We start from the raw sequence: 21,546 nt of genomic DNA, 5'->3' as shown, positions 1-21,546 counted from the left end.
CGCTATCCAACAGCAAGTCAAGGAGATGCTCGCCGATGGCGTCATTCAACCTTCAAGCAGCCCATGGTCGTCTCCTGTAGTCCACGTTAAAAAGAAAGACGGAACACTTCGTTTCTGCGTTGGCTATCGGAAACTTAACAGTATGACAAAGAAGGACGTCTATCCGCTGCCACGGATTGACGACTCTCTCGACCGACTTCGCCGAGCCAAGTACTTCTCCTCCATTGACCTCAGGAGTGGTTATTGGCAAATTGAAGTTGATGAGAGGGACCGTGAAAAAACTGCCTTCGTAACACCAGATGGGCTCTATGAATTCCGCGTCCTCCCATTCGGGCTCTGCTGTGCTCCTGCCACCTTCCAGCGGATGATGGACACTGTGATCACAGGTCTTAAGTGGCAGACATGCCTTGTTTATCTCGACGACGTGATAATTTTTTCACCGACGTTCACAGAACACCTGCGCCGCCTGAGAACTGTTCTCCAAGCTGTCCGGTCTGCCAACCTTTCTCTCAAGCCTCAAAAGTGCCACTTCGGGTTCCCCGAATTGAAGTTTCTTGGGCACATCGTGAGTGCTGATGGCATCCGAGCTGACCCTGAGAAACTTGCTGCCGTTGCTGCCTTTCCCGTCCCCGCCCACAAAAAAGCAGTCCGACGGTTTTTGGGGCTGTGCTCCATTATCGTCGCTTTATCAAACACTTTGCACAGATGGCCAGCCCTCTGACTCTCCTAACTCGAGATGACGCATCATTTTCCTGGGGCGCCGAGCAGCAGATGGCTTTCGACGAGTTACGACGCCGGCTCCAGTCACCCCCGATCCTGGCACATTTCGACGATGATTCCGACACAGAGTTACACACGGATGCGAGCAACGTCGGCCTTGGTGCCGTTCTAGTTCAGCACCAAGACGGGGTCGAGAAAGTAATTGCCTACGCCAGCCGTGCACTTTCCCGTGCAGAGTGTAACTATTCCACCACTGAAAAAGAATGTTTGGCGGTAGTATGGGCCGCTGCCAAGTTCCGCCCGTACCTTTATGGCCGACCGTTTCGTGTCATCACTGACCATCACTCCTGGTGTTGGCTGAAAAACTTAAAGGATCCTTGTGGCCGCTTAGCACGTTGGGCATTGCGCCTGCAGGAGTTCGATTTCGATGTTATTTATAAGTCTGGCCGGAAGCACACCGATGCTGATAGCCTGTCCCGCGCGCCCGTCGGCCCTCCTTCGTCAGATGCCACCGACGACGATAGCTTACTCGGAGCAGTCACTACGTCCGATCTCGCCTCCAAACAGCGTGCCGACGACGAGCTGCGACTGATTATTGACCATCTTGAAGGTGGGCATCCTACAATATCCCGGTATCTTGCTCGGGGGTTGTCGTCGTATTGCCTCCGCAATGGGGTGCTTTATAAGAAGAATTCTACGTCGAGTGCGAAAACATACCTGCTAGTCATACCGGCTGATCTAAAGCACGAAATCCTCCTGGCCTGCCACGACGAACCAACTTCAGGGCATCTTGGCTTTACACGCACCCTAAACCGAGTCCGGCAGAACTATTACTGGCCACATCTTTCTCCGAGCGTTAGACGTTACGTACAGACTTGTCGACAATGCCAGCGGCGAAAAAAACCGACGCTCAAGACATCCGGTATGTTGCAAGTTATTGAACCACCCCTCACACCCTTCGAGCAAGTGGCCATGGACCTTTTAGGCCCATTTCCTTTATCCTCGAACGGACACAAGTAGATCGTAGTCGCCACAGGCTACTTAACACGCTATGCCGAAACGAAGGCCCTTGCCCGAGGTACTGCCGGCGAAGTTTCTCGATTCTTTATGAACGACATTGTGCTCAGACACGGTGCACCGTCGACCATCATTACTGACCGAGGAAAGGCGTTTACAGCTCGGCTACTGCGGGACACCTTAACTCTCAGCCATACCGAGCATCGCACAACAACAGCGTATCACCCTCAGACAAATGGATTAACGGAACGACTAAACAAAACTTTGGCGGACATGATCTCAATGTACATCGACGTCGAACATAAAATGTGGGACGAGATCCTGCCGTATGTCACCTTCGCCTACAATACGGCGCCGCAGGAAACCACGAAGTTTACGCCGTTCCGTCTCGTATATGGCAGAGAGGCCCGCACGATGTTGGACGCGATGCTCCCGTGCGGGGAAGAAGCGGTCGAACCCGATGCCGCCCATTTCGCAGAACAGGCCGAGCAAGCCCGTCAGCTGGCCCGCCTGCACATCAAGGAGCAGCATGCCACCGACGCTCGCCACTATAACCTCCGGCACAGGGAAGTCCACTACGAACCAGGGGACCAAGTGTGGGTCTGGACCCCCGTGCGCCACAAAGGCTTGAGCGAGAAACTACTCCACCGCTATTTCGGACCCTATAAAGTCCTGCGCCGCTTAAACAACGTTAATTACGAAGTCATTCCAGATGGAACTGTGACCGTCAGTGTTCGACGCCAGCGGCCTGAAATTGTGCATGTGGTGCGCTTAAAGCCATACGTTTCGCGCTACTGAGCGCTTCCTGCAAGTGAAACCTTGCGTTATTGTACAGTTCACCTCATTTTTTTTTCTTCCTCTCACCTTGTCATCGGGACGATGTTTTCTTTCACGGGGGGGGGGGGGGGGGGGGAATAATGCCACGTGCCTAGCGCCGCGCGACAGCCTTGTTTGGTGCCGACGACGACGAAGCGGTTGTGGTGGGCACGAGCGGCGCGCTGGTGCTGGTCTCTGTGACTCTGTGATCGGAACGGCAAGCCGACCTTATTCTCTGGTCCTCGGCAACGTGTACCTTCCCTGTGACTTCAGTCGTGACAATATTTTATAGGAGTCTCAGACCGCTGCTCTTTCCCTGCGGATATTTTCTAGCCTCTTTACAAACGTTTTTTTTTTCACACTGATTATGCAATTGTAGCATTATTGCTGATATTGTTTTATTGAAGTGCTGATCGTAACCTTCGAAGTTTTCTTATACGGGTGAATTTTACTCCACCCATTTATTGCCACTTCATTCATAGTGTGGAAATGGTCATTGTCTACGCCTGCTCCTATTCTATAAGCTGGTGGTTTTTACAATCTCTTTAGAAATCTGTCTAAATATTTTTCTCTCCCGTTATTCCTCTGAAATAATTGAAACGTTGGATTCTTCCATGCTTCTGGTACTCTCCAGATTATGCGAAATTGCTTGGTGTTAAGCGTTTCTAGTCTACCGCTCTTCAGCATATTTGCAAATACGACACTCATTTGTTGCCCTTCTGCTTTTCATTGCTTGAGAGCCCCGTACTTCTTCCTTTTCGGTTACTCATAGAATATCTGTTTCACTACCGAAAACTTTCGTATACGGGTCTCAAACGCCTGATATTTTCAATGTGACTCACATGGAGGTCATTTGTACAGCGTATGGAGCCAATAAGAACAATGTGGACGAGACATTGTGGAACGCACAGACACTACCATATGACGTCATGCACACCATATAAATATCACACGGAAGGAACTCGGAGCCCATATATAAATAATAAAAAAGCATGGATTTCCTTATTGTTTTCCATGTCATATGGACTTCATATTTCCATAAGTTTATGTGAGCGGCTCGTATGGGATGTTTCGTTAGGGCGACAACGCTGTCTCTGCCGTGTCATCATTTATTTCGACCAGCGAAAGTGTACTCGTATAATCGTAATGGTGTGTTATCTAACATATAATTATTGGTAACGAAAACGCCTCCATTGCCTTTCGGTGCGTAAATTAAAGTTTAGACCATTCTTAATTTTTCCTGTGCTGCTGTCAAGCTATATGCGCACTTTAGATCCATGTTATTCGCGAGCATCTCACAACCTTTCTTCTTTGAGGAGAGTCTTCATATAATACACTATCAATGGCAACCGCCAGGAAGGAAAGCGGGAAGTATGAGTAAGCCCATAAGATAACAGTGACGCAAAACTAGGTCACCTGAAGGCAGTTGCGGAAAATTGAAGGGGAGTGCAGAGAGGGTGCACCACATTTTCCAGTGGTCGTATGACGTGGACGGCTTTTCACGGATGCTATCGAAGACCATAGTGACAAGGAAGACCACAGAAGCACACATACTGGGAGCTAATTATACCGGCCGAATGGAATAAGTAAGCTATTATTTGGCGCAGAGTAATCGCGTCATGTCAACTCGCCCCAAATCTGCAGTGACCTGGTCGGCGCAAAATAAGAGCACCAGAGACCTTCATCCTTCGTTTGGCATTCTCCTCAGCGAACTAACTTCAGCAATCTTTTAGAACATTCCTTTACTGCGATGACAGAAACTTGCTGTGCCATTACAAGCTAGCGAAAGTACTCGAGTGGAGAGGCACACAAAATATATGAGAACAGATGGAACCATATCGTAAAATATTTATGTGTATACCTTCAAGGCTGCTAAAGCTGTGAGGGCGAATAGGATCAGGATGTAGGGTGCCTAAAAGTGAAATAGGAAATGTGTGTCAGAAAAAAAAATATGTTCTCATTCTCTGATCAGTGTTAAACAAAGGAGCAAGCATTTAGTGGATAGCAGGAATCATTAGACGGGACATTCGTTGCACTGAGAAACATCTTGTTACAAGCACACTGTTGTGAAGTGAAGAACAATAAAATGCAGGCAGTTTACGCAAATTTACACACCAACAAAGACGCTAAACACTTCATAACAGAAGCTCAAAGCCAGAAGGGCGCAATGCTCAGCGGTGATTAAGGGGCTATGGCGTTGTACGACGTAGCGGGATCGACGACATTTCTCTAGATGGATGAAACCATGAAGCTCTCACGACACATTATTTGGGTACAATTAAGACACTGCACCATGTTGCAACTAATCCGATGCATCTCATTACAACTCTGTTCGTAGTTGGTTCTGCGACATTGTACAATAAAGCTTTATTATAAGCGAGGGACTGGGGCATAAGGGATCGGCAGTACAGCAACGTCCATGACACATCCTTACTGCTCTTGCAGCATTGCCGGCCCGATCCCTGGCTTTTGTGTCTTCGTCCGTGGTGTTTTTCAGACGAGACCCATCTTCTGGCGGTAGGTCCAACTTTTGGAAAGAGATGGAACAAAAAAAAATAGAAGTTTTTACATGAGGCGCAGGAAAATAAAAATCAGAGATACTTGTTTTACGAGTTTGGCTCGAACAAACGAAACTATTTAAACCATCACAAGTACTAGCGCCTCAGGGCTCAGCGTAGGTGCTTAGGAGTGTCTAAAAGGCTCATATTATTGGCGATGAGAGATTTCCATCACTGTGTCTGTAAACCACACTCGTTTATTGAAAAGGTAATAAAATAGGCTAGCCAGAGGTTTCGCAGTGCATTCACCCAGCAAACTGACAGCCAAAATTTTCCAGCGGTCGTAAACTGTCACAGAACTTCTTTTCTGTTGATCCGTTTTGTCACAGATAGAATAAACTCACCTCTGCATACGAGAGAAATATTTCAGCGGTGGAGGCGCACCAGATCAACACCATGGTGACTGAGTTCCACAAAATGAACACCTTGACTCTACGACGGAGTGGCTGAAATAAGGAAAGAATTTTGTGCATTTTAAAATGTGAGGATGTGAAGGCTACGCTGGGCTGAATAGAGCCACTTGAAAAAGTTGGGAGAACACTTTAGCTTCGCCTTTAAGGGTACGACGCGACGGTGGTTCCTCTTGTCCACGCAGACGCGGCGGTTGCTTCAACTTTCACAATCAGAATGATTATGTGAAATAGCACACGACATTGACATAAAGCATAGCTTTAAAGAAGCCGTACTGACGTGAATCCGCGGCGTAGCGGTAGCGTGTGTGACTCGCAACCCGAACTTCAGGCTACATAGGTGCGGTCACTAGGAAAACAGCGATAGGTCTGCTTCGCGGCAGGTTGAGAGGCGATGCTTGTAACATGAGTCGTTAGCTCCGTGTTCACAAGTGGGTGAGGTGGAAGGGGGCGGCCGAAGCCTTGTGCACTTGGCGCTCTGCTCGCTAATTGCTCTGGTGGCTGAAGATCCGATGCGCCGCAGGTGTCGCTGGCGCCATCTATGGGAAGCCTCTTGTAACATGTTTTTACGTCACGCCGACGGCAACGCTGACATCGCCTTTCTACGACACGCGGCCCTGCACTGTCGCGTATGATTTCCTGTGAATCTAAGGCGGAATGTACAGTGATGCTTTTGCGCTTACTACCGACAGGAAGCAGTCCACTAAAGTACACATCGCAACGACCACGACTGCGTAGTTTTTAAAGAAACAAGCGATAACTGACAGCATGGCGTGCCATTTGATGAGCTGTGCGTGTGCAGTTTTTCGTTGTGATGTAGCGTTGAATAAAACACGTTACAGCGTGACTGCTGCTCCCATGCTTTAGATAATACTTCAAACATTACATGTACACCACACGACAGCAAACAACGCACCGAAGTTAGTCGCCGCTGACGTATAGTTGCGTGAGAGCAATCAGCGGTCTGTCTTTTAGACTACGGCTGCCTTCGACAACTTACTGTAATTTCTTTCACAGGCACAGAAGCTACTTCTTTCGGGTCAGGCGGCCGGCACATCTTAAGAACTAGTTGCGGTTTCTGGACGTGTTTCCGGCCTTTTGAAGTGGCACCTTCGATTTGTCGGAGAGCTCCATAGTGAATGCGTCATTAAAATTACGTCAATGTGCTCATTTTTGGCGGGGTAGTTTGTACCTTAAAGGGTTTCGGGAGCTTCATTTGCGATTTTCTCAACAGCGTAGTGAGTTCTCATCGCAGACAACAACAAGAAAAAAAAACGTTTTGAGCACCCCCGAAGAAATATCAATCCATGTAGCGCCCTTGAGGTAAAAAATTTAGTTCACTTTATCATGAAATTTTTCCACTAGTTCCACTCGCTAAGAATTTAAGTCGGCCATATTATCATGCGTTCCTGGACATCTTTAGAGCGAAAAGCTCTACTATTGTCATGCAAAGCTCAAGGTCAAATCGCTTGACAGTGACCTTCAACCAGGAGGAGAGGCGGAGGTGTGGCTGTAAAATCAGATCACATGTCTCGCTCGCCGCCACACAGGTGCTGCGCTCGCTCCTCATCGCTTCCTTCCCCGCACTGAGTAACACCTGGGCCACCACTCGCCGAATCAGGTTGTCAGAGTGGTGAGGCACAAATAAAAGAGGCTGTGCGGCAAAACCTCGCTAGCCGACATCGTGGATCAACAGCGTGCCAGGCCCTCGCGGCAATCTATTTACAGTCGAAGGCAAGCAGGGTCGGATCATCCGGCTGATATAGCTCGGACACAAGATACGTTAGAGCGAAAACCTGTAGCTTACGACGCAGAGACGGATGAAGAACGAGAGCAGAGACTCGAGAAAAGTCGTCAAAAAGTGTGTGAACCGGAAGCGCAGAGCCGAGACCGCTGCCTCGGCTTCGGCTTTTCCAAAAGCGAAGCAAAACCGTGCCTAACCTTGCTTAACCAGGCCTAGCCGAACTTTTCGCTGCTCTTACTAGGTTCAGCCAGGTTGAACCACAGCCAATTTTTTTTTTCTCCTCCCCAGATGAAATCGCTGCGCTGTGCATTTCGTAATTGCAACTGAAGAGCAAGTATGAGGTTTGCAAGCCTACATTCCCGGGATTGAAAATCTGTGGCAGGATATGATGGTCTTACGCTTTCTTCCGGGCTGGTTGCTTGGATCTGCGGTTGCTGCAACGAAGAAAAGGCGCGAGATATCAGTACTTCCCGCGTTTTTTTTTATGTACAGCTTCACTCAAAAATTCTCAGCAGCTGTTGACCTTCTTGGTTTTATTAAGATGCCTCACAATACCGTAATAGACGTGTGAAATTAGGAACGCCATTCTAATCATGAAGAAGGCAATAATACAACACTTGTGCAAGTTTTAGGTCACGCTTACTTTTACATAAAAAAGATTTCAGACTCCTGCGTGTAGTTTTCTAATAAGAACTTACTTTTTTTTCTAGGGGCAACTGTCCGACGTACGTTAATACATTTTCTGGCGTAGCTTTCGTATTGTTTACGATTAGCAATTTTAAATTAAAATGGAGGCCTGTGGTCCCAGGATGGAAAAAATTCTACCCACAGTCTCACGAGCTGTTTAAACATGCTCTATTTTGTTGCTTCTTATTGCGCGTCAACCTACAAGAAAAATGTGCTGACCTGTGATATCTGACTCTTTCCAGCGGTTTGATCAGACCAATGCATCGTACTAGTCAGAGTTTGCCTTATACCTTACAAAAACATCCCCTGCCATCGCCTCCTATCACCGCTCAGCAAAGCGCCGATCACCCTGATAAGCTTTTCTAGTGATCTTCAAAAGCCACTTGGCTCGCAAAGTATGTTGCTGTAAAAATAAATAGTTTTTATAACAATGCAAATGCACTGAACGGAAAGATGTGGTCTACCAAATTGAGAGCACGTGAACAGAGCACATGCCTTACATTGTTATATTTGGAAAGCTGTTTGTAAAAAAAAAAATTCCGGCGCATGAATAATAAGTACTGCTCTTCAATAGGACCTCGAGAAGCGTCTTTTCTATTTTCTTATTTTTGTTTGTTTACCTACCAAGATATATGATAGCATTGCTTCTCATTTCCTTATACTTTTTACCTAAATAATTTTCAAACCACAGACTCCTATACAATAATTCTAGGAATTAAGGCACATCTCAACCTCACGAAATGTTGCTTCTGTATCTCAGCATGTACAGCAATGGTGCAAATCGGATAACGATGTCGCGCACTTAAAAGGCTATGATAATTTCTATTTGCGGAAAAGCAACCTTGTGGTGATGAGTTTTTGTAGATAAAGCAAACGGAGAAGTAGAGGTTCTTTTAGAATACAAAAAGATTTTTGAAACCGTTTGATATCTCCTAATGCAACTCATGCACTGAATCGCTCGTACAATATTCCACGAATTTTTTTACTGTTGTTTTGTGCTCCCTTCAGTACGTTGGTCAGACTAATTTGTACGTGGTACTTATTCGGTTATCTGAATGTTGATTTCGTAAGAAATATGGGTCAGAATAAACAGCTTGAGGTAATGTTTTCACATGTTTACAAAAGTGCCATCGTCAAGTCCAGATGTATTCGCCAACAGTAAAATAAATTATAAACGGAACCTTTGGTAGTCTCTCCTGAAATGGGGTACATGCGCCGAAATTTCAGTAAGTTTAGTGTGACCACATTCCAATTTTTTCACCTTTTGAAACCAACTGAAATCAACAAAAATTAATGCAAATCTAGTAGCGCATATCTAATGGCTGAAATTGTTTTGAGTGGTTGATATTGTGAAGGGGACCTGTGTAAGGCTTATGGCGTATTCGTAGGGGACTTAAACTTTATAGTAGTCTTTTTCATGGCGGCTTGTAAAAAAAAAAACAGGGAAGTTGTGTGAAGGGGGGGGGGGGGGGGCAAGAGAATAGTGGGTTTCTGCAGTGTTGAAAACGCGTAAAAACTGGCAATACTGGCGCTTTTAGAAAAAAAAGACTTAGTTCATTTCTCGACGTACAACACATCCAAAAATAACCTAATCAATATAAATGATAAGAATAAGCAATTTTAAGAACGCTCTGACAAAAATATCATGAGAACATAATTGTTTTTTGCCATAACAAGGCGCAACATAAACCGGACACGAGGAAAATGGAGAGGACGACGTGCTTTTGACAACTGGTTCCATTATTGGAAGACACGTATAACATATCGGCACGTCGCCAAACCGCCTATTAGCTACAGCAAATGTCACAATTAAGTAAGGGTCTATAAAAACCGTGAGGCTTCCAAATGCGGCTTCCCTCAGTCTGTCATGACGGGTATAGTAGAGTCCCTTCTTCAAAGCATGACGGCAAGAAATGCAAGTAGCTCCAGTCTCGATGATGAAAGACTTAGGCCAGAAATGATTCTCTACTCCCACCGGCTTTCTCATAAGCTGAAAAAAAGTAGCTTCCAAGTACAAGGTTTCACTAGTTTTTTAAGCTACCTGTAAACTGGCCGCGTTGTGTACGCGAATAAATGCTAAAACAGAAGAGACGAAACCAAACATGGCCATAGGCTCGTGGAAAGTACTGAAAAGTTTAGTTACCTGATCCCCTCACATGTGGTGGGGCACATATTAAGCAAACAAGACGTTGTTTAAATGAAATGTTGAGGGAACATGAACGCTCGATGGGGACTGGAACGTGTTAGAATCTGCCGCTTCAATGCAATGGCGGTGAACTACGTCCGTGCAGACCTAATCTTGAGGAAACAGTTGTCTCAGGTACAGGACGTGAACGCGTTGCCCGTGACCTGAAGGCAGCTCATCGGATCAGAGGAAAGGGCCCGAATTGCGCTAGCGATGCATCCGTCTTTTTTGTACAATTCTGAAGAAGACTTTTTAGAAGATTCCCCTTACTTAGGACCACGTGTATGCGTACATTTTCTGATGTTGACTGAAGCGCACGATGCAACAAGCCATTTCCGAAGGTCTTATGATGTTGCAAAGGTTTTGTCAGTTCTTACTTGCTTGTTGCATTTTATTTCTGTTTTCGTCCCGTCAGATACCATTCTTTCATGTTACTTCGGTCCTCTACACAACGTGTCATCTTTGTTGTTTCTTTCTTAGATTAATTGATTACTTTTATCCCGTTTAGATACCTCTTATTAAGCGTTTTTTCTCTTATCGTTTTTATAGCGCCTTAATTATGAAGTTTGCTGCAGCTGATAGGCAGTTTGGTGATGTGCCTATATTGAGAGCGTTAGCTCTTACTCCTTACGTTTGTCAAGGACGCGTCTGTTTGCAATTAAACTCAAATTAACACAAACAATTACCACGTGGCCACACTACACCCCATAACAACAGTCGGTGCGTAGCGCCGTAAATGATGTCTATAATTTCGATCCGTTATATATGTGCCACTATAGCGGCCATCGAAGTGGGACTCCCGCCCTGGACCACCATTTTCATAAAATTTGGGGGCCCCTCGTTTTAAGCAGAATGTTCAAAATTGTGTCAAATGACTTGGCATGTTCAGGTGGATAAAATTACTAATTGAGATGAAGGCCAAAAAATGTTCGGATTCGCACCAGCGACCTTTCCTCACTCAAACCGGCATTCCGAGGACCTTCAGGCGGCCGTTACGCCTGAATCGCTTGTCGCAGGGGATTCAGAATGGCGTCAAACAATATAACAAGTAAATGTAGATGTAGCAAAGTGGCTAAACACCGAAATAGTAGTGCAAAATTCATGAGGTAGATGCCGCTGCTTGTGTTTTAGAAGAAATATTTCCGGATGGCGTCAAACCATATAACGAGTAAATGTACCGGATATAGCGAAGATGGCTAAACACCGCAATAGTAGTGCAAAAACCATGGCGTAGATGAAGCTGCTTGTGTTTTAGAAAGGATGTTTCCGGAAAGGAAATATGCGCGAATGTTTAGATTTGGTGTTCTTCACCTTTGCTGAGCACACTGATGTAAGCACTTGAAGCTCCTGTAGTTAACGCTCTAAAGTCGAACACTGAGCTTTGGCGGAGAGTTTTATTATGTACGTCTTCCAATAAAGGAACCATGATTAAACTGCGCGAAAGAACGGAGACAGGACACAAAACACGCACGCACACAAAGCGCAGACTTCCGACTTTTATTCGAAAACGCTTCTAGCATTCCTTTTTATACGCTCCAAACCACCAGATGACACCGCGGGAATCAAAGAAAACAGATAAGTTTAACAGTTCTGTGGAGCCAATCTGGACAGCCAATGTGTGTGCATGCCTGCCAGTGTGTGCATGCCTACACAACCTCGACACCTAGATAAATAGAGAGGGGAAAGTAAAGAGCCTGAACGTTAAACTAAAAATTCATTGAGAACGAAAGATGGAAACGACAGAACCATGTATTACGAGCGTAAACTTGCTAAGAAAAAGGTTAGTTACTTCGTTATATTGAGTTTAATGACGCAAAAGCAACGAAGGCTATAATGCGCGAAACACAAGTCTAGAGTTTTCTGTTTAAGGTGAAGCTTTTTTTGCCTAGGATTTTTTCCAAAAACTGGCTTGGTGGACGAAATTAAAAATTATTGACAAATCAACAAGTGCCTGATCAACTAAAAACAACCTAAAAGCAAAAGGCAGGATACGTGGAACCAGCTGTAACAACAGTAAAAGATGAATGTGCAAGCACTAACGAGTAAGCAGGAAATCAATAAAAGCGAATCCATATGAATGATACAAAACAAAGTTAGCAGCGAGGCGAAAGCCGTGAAACCTAGAGTCAAAGATGGAGACCGCAATAAACAAAGGTAAAGGTGACGCGAGAATGAAAGGGCTAAAACCAGGCTGAGGCCTATGAAGGATGGGAACAACAAGTAACAAGAGTAAATGTGCAGGGTTAAATATCTCTCTATCAACTCAGGAGGCGAATTGGCTTTGCACTGGGAGAAGTGCAAACAACGTGATCGCCACCCGTTTCTGGAAAGCACAAAGTTTCTCGCTACGGCTAGAACCAAAAAATAAATCGAAATAAATAAAGCCTTCCTATTCGCTAAGAATGAACAATTGTGTGAGACCACTGTATATTCTGCTTTTGGATAAAGAAATCTCGTTTTCGCAAAGTAACACTTTAAACTGTCCTTTTTAACCGTTAACCTTTACTCTTGTTACTTGTTTCCTTCCTTCATAGGTCCTCGCCTGGTTTTAGCTTTTTCATTCTCGCGTCGCCTTTACCTTTTTTTATTGCTGTCTCCATCTTTCACTCTTGGTTTCATGATTTTAGCCTCGCTGTTAATCTTGTTTTGTATCATTCATATGGTTTCGATTTTAATGCTTTTCTGCTTTCTTTTTAGTGCTTGAACCTTCATCTTTTACCGTTGTTACGCTTGGTTCCACGTCACATATATTTTGCTTACCAAGTTTTCGCTCGTAATACATGGTTCTGTCGTTTCAACTTTTCGTGCTCATTAAATTGTTAGTTCCACCTTCGGGCTCTTTATCTTCCCCTCACCTCTTATATAGCTGTCAGTGGTGTGTAGGAATGCACACACGGGTAGGCATGCATACACCATACACATCGGCTCTCCAGATTGGCTGCACTGAACTGTTCACCTTATCTGTTTTGTTTGATCCCTGCTGTGTCATGCGGTGGTTTCGAGCGTATGAAAAAGAATGCTTGCAGCGTTTTCGAATATCAGTTGGGAGCCCGCGCTTTGCGTGCGTGCACCTGTTTCTTGCCTCTGTCCCCGTTCCTTCGCGCAGTTTAATCACGGACGAGAAGCACCAACTAGCCCGCCAGAGAGCCCTCATTGAATAAAGGAACCAGTTGCCAGTAGCGCGTCGTCCTGTGCAACTTTCTGGGGTTTGTTTTATGTTGTGCCTCCTGCTGGCAAAGACCACGCACCAACTAGCCCCCTAACAAGTTCTAATTGGGAACATGAAGGATTTCAAGCTTGTTAATCAAGGGCGACCGCGTTAGTACGCACCATGCAATGTATTTTCAGGGCAATTTTGCAGGAAACTTGGCATCTGTTTGGTTTTCGCAAAGCTTTTGGAGTATATTAAGCATAAAAAAATTGATAGAAAACATTGGAACTATTGGCATTAGAGGCGAAGCATTCAAGCTTGTAGAGTGTTACCTGACAGAGAAAAAACAACACACGAAACAGAATAAATTTGAACTCGATATAGTAATAAGATGATATCGCGTGCCTCGAGGACCTGTCTTTGGCAATTTCTATTTATTTGTGCATAAACACTACTATCAACATCGCCCAGACACCTGATATTGTCCTTTGCGCTGATGACACCAAAGTATTCTTTCCTGGCCCAATCCTGGCCCAGCTTGATCATGCTAATACGTGGCGCACTGAGCAAGAAATTTGGTTTGATAATAATATAACTGATTTATATGAAAGGAAATCAACATTTATAACTTTGCTCCCCAAAGATATACCTTTGAGACGTAATAAAAAGAGGAAAGGAAGATTGTATTCTTGATGACAAAAAGCAATGTCAACTCAATAGCTCTTGCTGAAACGTCAGATAGTACCGTGAAGCTTTTCCCCGCCTCATACAGTTTGATTTATTTTGTTTCTGACATAATTCTAGACTACTCAATAATAAAGTGCACGGATTTCCGACCAAAGCCAGCCGTTTCTTAGGAGTCCACTTTACATGTGATTTAACTTGTTCCACATTGACGCACTCCGCCTTGGTGTGTCTTGGTCTATTGGTTTGCTGCACCCAGTGAGATACCTATTTCCGTCGCATGTAATAAAACAGCATTTTCTCACGCTGAACATGCTTAAGTTCTAATTTTTGTACTGCAACATGTTTTGGGTACATGTAAGAAGAGAGATAAGGTGACCTCTCTTCGCTTCCTATTAAGGCGTTGAAGGCGGTGTCCCATTCTGTGTTACTATAATATCTCCAACCGACGCGCCTAACGTGCTATTGTTTCATCAGCTTCACAGTTTGTATGTGGCTGTTATTATTTTTCTAAAATATTAAACACGACTTTCGATCTTCTGAGGTGAATATTTAAACAGCAACGTTGCTGACAACTTTCGCGCCAATTCCATGGTTATGGGTGAAGTAAAAGTCGTAATCATAATACGGATTGGGAAATAGTAGTTTTTACGACTTTTTGTCGCAAACTTAATATACGTTTGTATGGGAACCTCTTTATCAATATCCTTGGTAACATTTGCTATGTATTTTCTGGCATCCACCGCCTAATACCTCCTAGCCTGTGCCGCAGATAGTCGATCGTTTTCCTCGGCCCAAAAGTTTGAATCGATCAATATGTTGGCTCTGTTTAGCACTTCTGGAAATTAATAATATTTTCACTACACAGCTAAGAGAAATAAAACAGTCAGTCGTGTACAGTGGTTGCGGCAACATCAAAGCATGCCAGGTTGTTTAAGTTGATTCGAATCCTTCAACTGCGGTCGTATAACAGTATTCGTGTGAAAGAGAGCAAATTAATCAAAATCAACGTGTTAGGAGTAATGTAAGGCTCCTCGACGAAATAAACTGAGCAAGTGGAGATCAACGCAAACTCACATGGTATACGCTGTATATTAAGATGACGTCACTGAGTGCGTTGGAAGCGTGGAGAATGTTGATTGCTTTTAAGATCCAGTGATCTTCAGCGTGCGAGAAAAAACAAACAAACAAACATTAGAATGTACAATAAATAGAAGGCAGAGGTTGCTTTCTATTGCCAGTTATCAGTCACGACAATTATCGAACAACAAATTATCATCACCTGAGAGGTGATCTGTGGCAAAGCACTGCAGTCAGTCAGTTTGCTGCGACCAGTGATGTCTCTTATAGTCTGTGTAAAGCGTGATTTAAGTTTACTGGTGTGGCGATTGCCCATAATCACATGTTATTTCTACTCAGCAGTCATTAACAATATGCATGCGCCTGTATTACATTACAACAGCTTAAGTGAAGGAGTGATGGCGAGGTTACAAGGACGTTACCACAATTCACCCCTCCTTATTTCTCTTGACCAGGAAGAATGCTTGGAAGACCTAGAGATCTGTCCAGCTAAACTATCGGGCTTAAAATGATCTCACGTTAATTCATTTGATGCTAGAACTTTAAGCTGGGTTGTTTATTTGTTAGTTCATATCTTTAGAAGAGTTTTTGAGAGAGCGAGGGAATAACACAGGTCGCCTGTCCTATTGCCTGCTTTACTCTGGTAACTGAGGTCAACTACGGAAGACCCTTCAAAGAACTTCATTGCTCTCACAACAATAGACATGATGGAAGGTAAAATGCAGACGGTTCATTAACACGCAGCTGAGATTGCCGCTCAATCGCTCGGACCAGACCGAAAAGCAAGCTTTTCGAGTTTCGCGAAAGGGTGGCATTAAAATACTTGTCTTAAGTATACGTAATCCTGAGCACTACCACACAGAGTTCACACTTCGCTCCACGTAATAACGTTCAAACTATTCAGTGTACATTTGCTCTCTTTGACTACCATGTGCCCCGCATCGGCGACCAGTTGACTTTTTACGTATACATATGTCCCTTGTCCAATGCTGAGGGAGCGCGCTTACGTGTTCAGCAACAACTATCTTCGCCCGGCACTCACCTGACCGCGCTGAAATGGCGAGCCACTTTGAGAGCCACGAATTTGTTGATCTACCGTACACCAGGGCGCAGTTCATCACCTATTGTAAGTCAGAGAAGACAAAGCGCTTTTTCACTGCATGCAAAATATCAATCCTAACTGATGGGAGATAAGTTCAACTACAGTTGCGAGGATCAAAACTTAAGAGTACGTAGTTTCATTGAGCAGAGATGCCGCCTTCTATTCACAGTTGACTGATTCCTCTTCTGCTATAGAGGCGACCCTCCCCTTCTATACGGCACACATTTTTGTTCTAATTAACCAAGCTCTGGCAACACCATCCCGCTTACCATTCTAATTCTCCCCTGCAATTCGACCATAAGTATTGATTAAGCAGTATTGAGAACATATCAATGTTGACTCATTTGTGGGTCGAAGTGTTCTTTTCTTTTGCGTCTTACTCTTTGGCAAAGTTTTATAATCTCAAAGCTTTCCCCAGTTCCATGCGCAATATCATGATGAAGGGAATTGTGAGGTTATATAATGCTCTCTAGTTACCAGTCAATTATCTGTAAGGGATTGATGCTTGAGCACGTGCTTAACGGGCATATATATCCGCACTAAAACATTTAATACATGAATGGTCTATGACGCACCATTTGTGAAACGAAAGGTTATGTTCTGCTGTCGGCAGACTCTTCGCTCTCCACATGCGGCTGAAGCGGAACTCCCGGCGCCTTTATTGACAGAGTGTGATAACGGAGACGAATGTTCCCAGAACGCTATACCGCGGACTTAAATGGAACGTCGGCCACCTGGTGGCTTGCTACCCCACTATCTAGGATGCAAATGGCGTTTCTATTCCAATCTGGGGGGCAGTGTTTTGCATAGATGGGTATACGGTTTGATGCGAGACGTGAGTCGGCCGCGAGATGATAGCCAAATGCAAAAAAAAAGTTTCCTACCTAAATGGTGTTCTGAAGACATTCTCTCAGCATAGAAGCACACGAGGGGAGTAACGCTAGCTTCTGGACTCATCGTGATGGTCGCATGCGCGCTCATGCCTAGCAATAACAAAGCAGACTCTTCCAGACGAGCGCATCTGCGCAGAAGAAATCGAGGCTCCCTGAGCAGTTGTCTAAGATTTCTACGCATCCCAGTTAGGTGCATGCGCATTTCGGCACTCCTAACATAATTAAGATAAATGTATGATCCAGAAGGAAGCCAGAACGGCACCTTGTATAAACCGGGCAGCTGTCACGTTCTCTCGTCGTGCGGCACTGGATCTAGATGATTTTAATATTGACATCCTGGCGAGGTGAATGCACCCCGTGAAGTCAAAGATAGGCCTCACGGCTGACCGCACTTAAGTAAGGGACTGACGCTTCCATTCGTTTTTAATTAGCGAACTATACATTTGTGCACCACATGTTCATATTTAAACAGTTTTGGTAAAACATTACACTGACCGCCGGGAATCAGCAACGGTATTATAACCCAAGAGAAAAGCACTCTTACAGACGAAGGACAGGCAGCACAGGAAAGCACAACCCTCTTGCCTACGGCCTAAAGGCGCCAAGGTGATTGCGTCAATCTGTCTTATATGACAACCAAGAGGTGCACAATTGTTAGAATAGGGCGGTCGGGCACCGCTGCTTGACGGAACCTTGGTTGGTCAAGTCGACGCCCGTTCCACGACGACCGTAGTGCCATCGAGCGAAGGAGTTGGGTGATGGGAGAAAAGAAAATGTTTGGGTTTGTATACATTTTGTACAACGTAAAGACGAAACGGGAGTGTCTCTCGGCCACAACTGTTGCCAGTTTTATAGGGTACTCATTCTCTGCCTCTCACGTGGCCTCTCACGTTCGCTTTCGCGTACAATCTCACACCCATGCATTTAAGCACCCCCCCCCCCCCCCCTGGTCACGTGTTTGAGCCTCAGAGAAAGGAGGATGCCTTCCAAGCAGTTCAGACTGTGCTCGGTCAGCACGTGTAGCTGCATGGCCAGGTGATCGACATGTGTTACCGACACCTGTGGTTCATGATACCCGACGCGCGGAGGCAGGTAAGCCTTAGGACAAACGCCGGTGACGGCACCTTTATCTCCAGACATGACCGCGGCAATTAGAGATAATGCCCGCCTGCTCGGCGAGGCGGCGCTCGGCCCCTGGGGACAAAAGAAATTGGGTCCTTTTGTGTTCGAACCACAGCCCGTCGTTCTTTTGAACCGAAGACTACCGCTCTCCGGCAGAGCCAAACTCGACGATAGGATTCAGATGACGCCCGGGTCCTCTCCGGCTGGTCCATTAAGACAGGATGCCTGCTTCCAGAGAAGACTTGTTGATTCCGTTCTAAACAACATTCTTGAAGGCGCCTGCTAGGCCGATGACATGTCCCTGATAAACTACGCCTGACATACGTAGTACTGTCGGTAGGTGCAGCAGGTAAACGCGTGTGTAATCTGTTACTACGTACGCTAAAGTAATAGAGGGTGGTCTGAAGGAGCGCTTGACATTTTTCGACTTTCCCGATTCACGAGTTGGTCCTATTGGAATGGTATTTCCGAGGGTCCGCAATGATTCCCTAGTGCATCTAATAAATCGCAGCTCCTCGCACTGTGTCTGAGAGCGAATGCAAAATGTGTCAAAATTCTCCAATAATCTCAGAAATATGAGAACATAGCGACAGCCGCTATGCTGTGGTTCAATACCCTCTCCCTTTCCATATCGCGGCCTCAGTGCAGCACTCTTTTGCGCCGTGCCACGGCGGCTTATCCTATGCCACTGATGCCGCTGCTCTGTTCTGGAGATGCGAATGTGCATCTTCCAAGCTGCGCAGCTCTTTTTTTCTCTCCCATAGCTGAGCGAAACTTCAACTGCTCTGTCTCAGCAGCTATTAACTCGATAGCGTTAGACTTCGCGTTGGACGTGAACCCCAGTGTCGGTGGGGCGATGATTACCCATTGGTCTAAAGGAACTTTGACGTCGCAAGTCTCGCAGCGAATCATATTTGGCATCGACGTCAGAGGTCCCTTCGCGGTTTCTAGAATCTAACATCTCACCAAATGTCCAAATTGAGATACAAGGAAACAAACAATTAATTGTACGAAAAATAACATCAGCTAATTAGTTGGGCCGAACTTGGGTCTCCTGCGTGCGAAAGCGAGTGCGCTACCTTTACGGCAGGAAGGCACATTCGCCGAACAGTGATAAAGGAATACAATCGTTTGCAAAGCACCGACAGTCAACAGGTATGACAGTCAACAGGAAGAGAATTCCTCGCTCTGGCACCGCGCAAGCTGCATGCCTGCCAGAGAGAAGGATCTGAGAGCGATAGCGTGCGGAGATACCTTTGCGTGTAACTCCTCTCCTGAAAGGCTTAGGAACCGCTCGTTGCCTTGTTTTTTTTTTTTGCAAATTCCAAGCGGGAGGACAACTAATGGTCGCGAGAGCAAGAGCTTTCACACAGGGGGATCTCTTCACGCTATCTAGCTCAAATCTCATTAAGGTTACTATTGCGACCTAAATTTTTTTTTCCTTTCTGCCTGCAGCTCCTCCTTACTTGCCGGACTACCACCCTGTCCTTCCCACCTCGTCTGCTAACCGCTGGAAGCGCAGACGTCCATGGAAACCAGGCTGTTACAGGGGCTTCTCCGATTACACGCTTTGGCTATGCAGAAGAAAAAAAATCGTGGGCCCCAGGCATCGAAGGTTGACTTACAAACCAGCCGATGGTGACGAAAGCAATCTTCCGCTCCCTGCCAAGGTCGTCCGGTGTCTTCTGCTGGCGGCCATCTTCGAATGTCCACCTGGATGCGCTCGTAGAGGTCGGGTGGTGGCCCCGGTATGTCCTGACCTCAGTGGCCGACGACGACGGCGTCTCAGGTGTCCGGGGGCGACTGATAGAATCGGGCCGTAAGCGAGGCCGATAGTTGAGAGGCTGGGCCAGATTCATCGGTTTTGTGCTGTGTGCACGGACAAATAAAATTCGCAGTGCTTCGCTGTCGCCGTTTCTTCTTCTTCTGGTGATAAATGCTCGTGCAGCCTGCAGCTTCGTTTTCTTTGCCAGCTGTACATTTCGGGGCGTAATCAAGTTTTATGACAGTGAGCTTGATGGTGTCAGTGATGTAATTTTCGTCAACTTTATTTCGGGTCTTTTAGCCTTGGAGCTGGACACTGCACTAACAGTAGTCAGTTCCTCACGCAGTTCATTTGATCGCTGGTAGGGGTGTTTGCTGCTGAAGCCGTTCACAATTTGGCAAAAAAAATGAATTGGTTGGGATTGCTTGATTTATTTTACACATTAATTGCTTTTCTCTGTGGCGCCACTGAACACATGTAGCAACCAGTTCCACTCAAGCTGATGTCAATCTCCTGTTTGAAGGAACGTTAATACGTATTCAGCCAAATTGACAATAAAACGTTTGGTAATTTCTCTCATGATGATTGTTTGCTTCGAATTAATTTCTAGATTATTAGTTTTAGCAAATAGTAATACCTGAACTGGAACAATGACAGAATGACTAGCACAGCGGATAGCAGGTATGTTGCCTACATAAAACTAACAGAAAAGAACGCTAACAACGCCTTGCTATTTATTATCTTGTGCTTCTTTCTTTACGCTTTTCCGGCCTGGTATCTCCCGCCTACGTGCTTGTTTGAACAAAAGGCCGTAAATAAGTTTGTATGAGCTGCTTCCAGCACCCGATTTTGCCTTGCAGTTTCAATGCTTCGGCATACGTGTGCAATGTAAAGGACGAATTCTTAGAAGAACAGAAAATATTGCGTTTTTTGTGCAGCAGAAAATACAAGCTGACCTCTGCACTCACGGGTCGACAATGATGTGATTGAGACATATATTGACATTTGTGGCTCGAATTAATTGAACCGAATTCTTGTCGCGAAAACTACCCATCTTTTTATTGATTTGTACATACTGCAACCCCTACATGGGCTATCGCAGGAGTGGACATATACATTAAAAAACTAAAGACATGGTTGCAAAAAACCAAAGCACCAAAGTTTAATACATAGAAAAAATTGCACAAATTTGGACAATGGGTACAGTAAATAAAGAGATTACGAATCTGTTATGGCCTGTATAAACTTGTATATAAGGAGGGAACGTACTGGACCAGGCAGTGTATTCCAGTGTTCGTGGGTGCACGGAAAGAAACTGTATTTAAACACAGTAGTGCGAGCAATGTAAGGTGAAAAATTAAGATAATGATAACTTCTAGTTGACGATGGTATGGAACTCGTAATGGACCTGTCGCTTGAGAATCGATAGTGCGAATTAACGACACAGTGCAGAAAGTTTGTCGACTCAAGTAGCAAGGGTAGCGATTTGCAATGATTGTAAGGCGAAACTAATTTGTACATGTGATATATCTGAACGCCGTAAACAGCAATACCTTTCCCCCGGCTTAGCGTTCCTTTCGCGCATATATATATATATATATATATATATATA

The 21,546-nt window shown here is 45.2% G+C and overlaps 1 protein-coding gene across 1 annotated transcript; it reads right to left on the bottom strand.

Moving 5' to 3' along the window:
• Positions 1–4,402: 4,402 nt before the first annotated feature.
• LOC144097912 (uncharacterized) lies at positions 4,403–20,078 on the bottom strand. Its single transcript, XM_077630514.1, has 7 exons — positions 19,795–20,078; positions 16,095–16,173; positions 15,050–15,132; positions 7,664–7,699; positions 5,456–5,557; positions 4,988–5,080; positions 4,403–4,465 (listed from the first exon to the last, which is right to left on the bottom strand). The coding sequence occupies exons 1-7, from the start codon at positions 20,026–20,028 to the stop codon at positions 4,403–4,405; spliced, it is 690 nt and encodes a 229-aa protein (XP_077486640.1). The 5' UTR covers positions 20,029–20,078.
• Positions 20,079–21,546: the final 1,468 nt, after the last annotated feature.

Source organism: Amblyomma americanum, chromosome 7 (genome assembly GCF_052857255.1).
Source record: "Amblyomma americanum isolate KBUSLIRL-KWMA chromosome 7, ASM5285725v1, whole genome shotgun sequence".
Lineage (NCBI taxonomy): Eukaryota > Metazoa > Arthropoda > Arachnida > Ixodida > Ixodidae > Amblyomma > Amblyomma americanum.
This window is presented reverse-complemented; position numbering and strand designations above follow the sequence as displayed.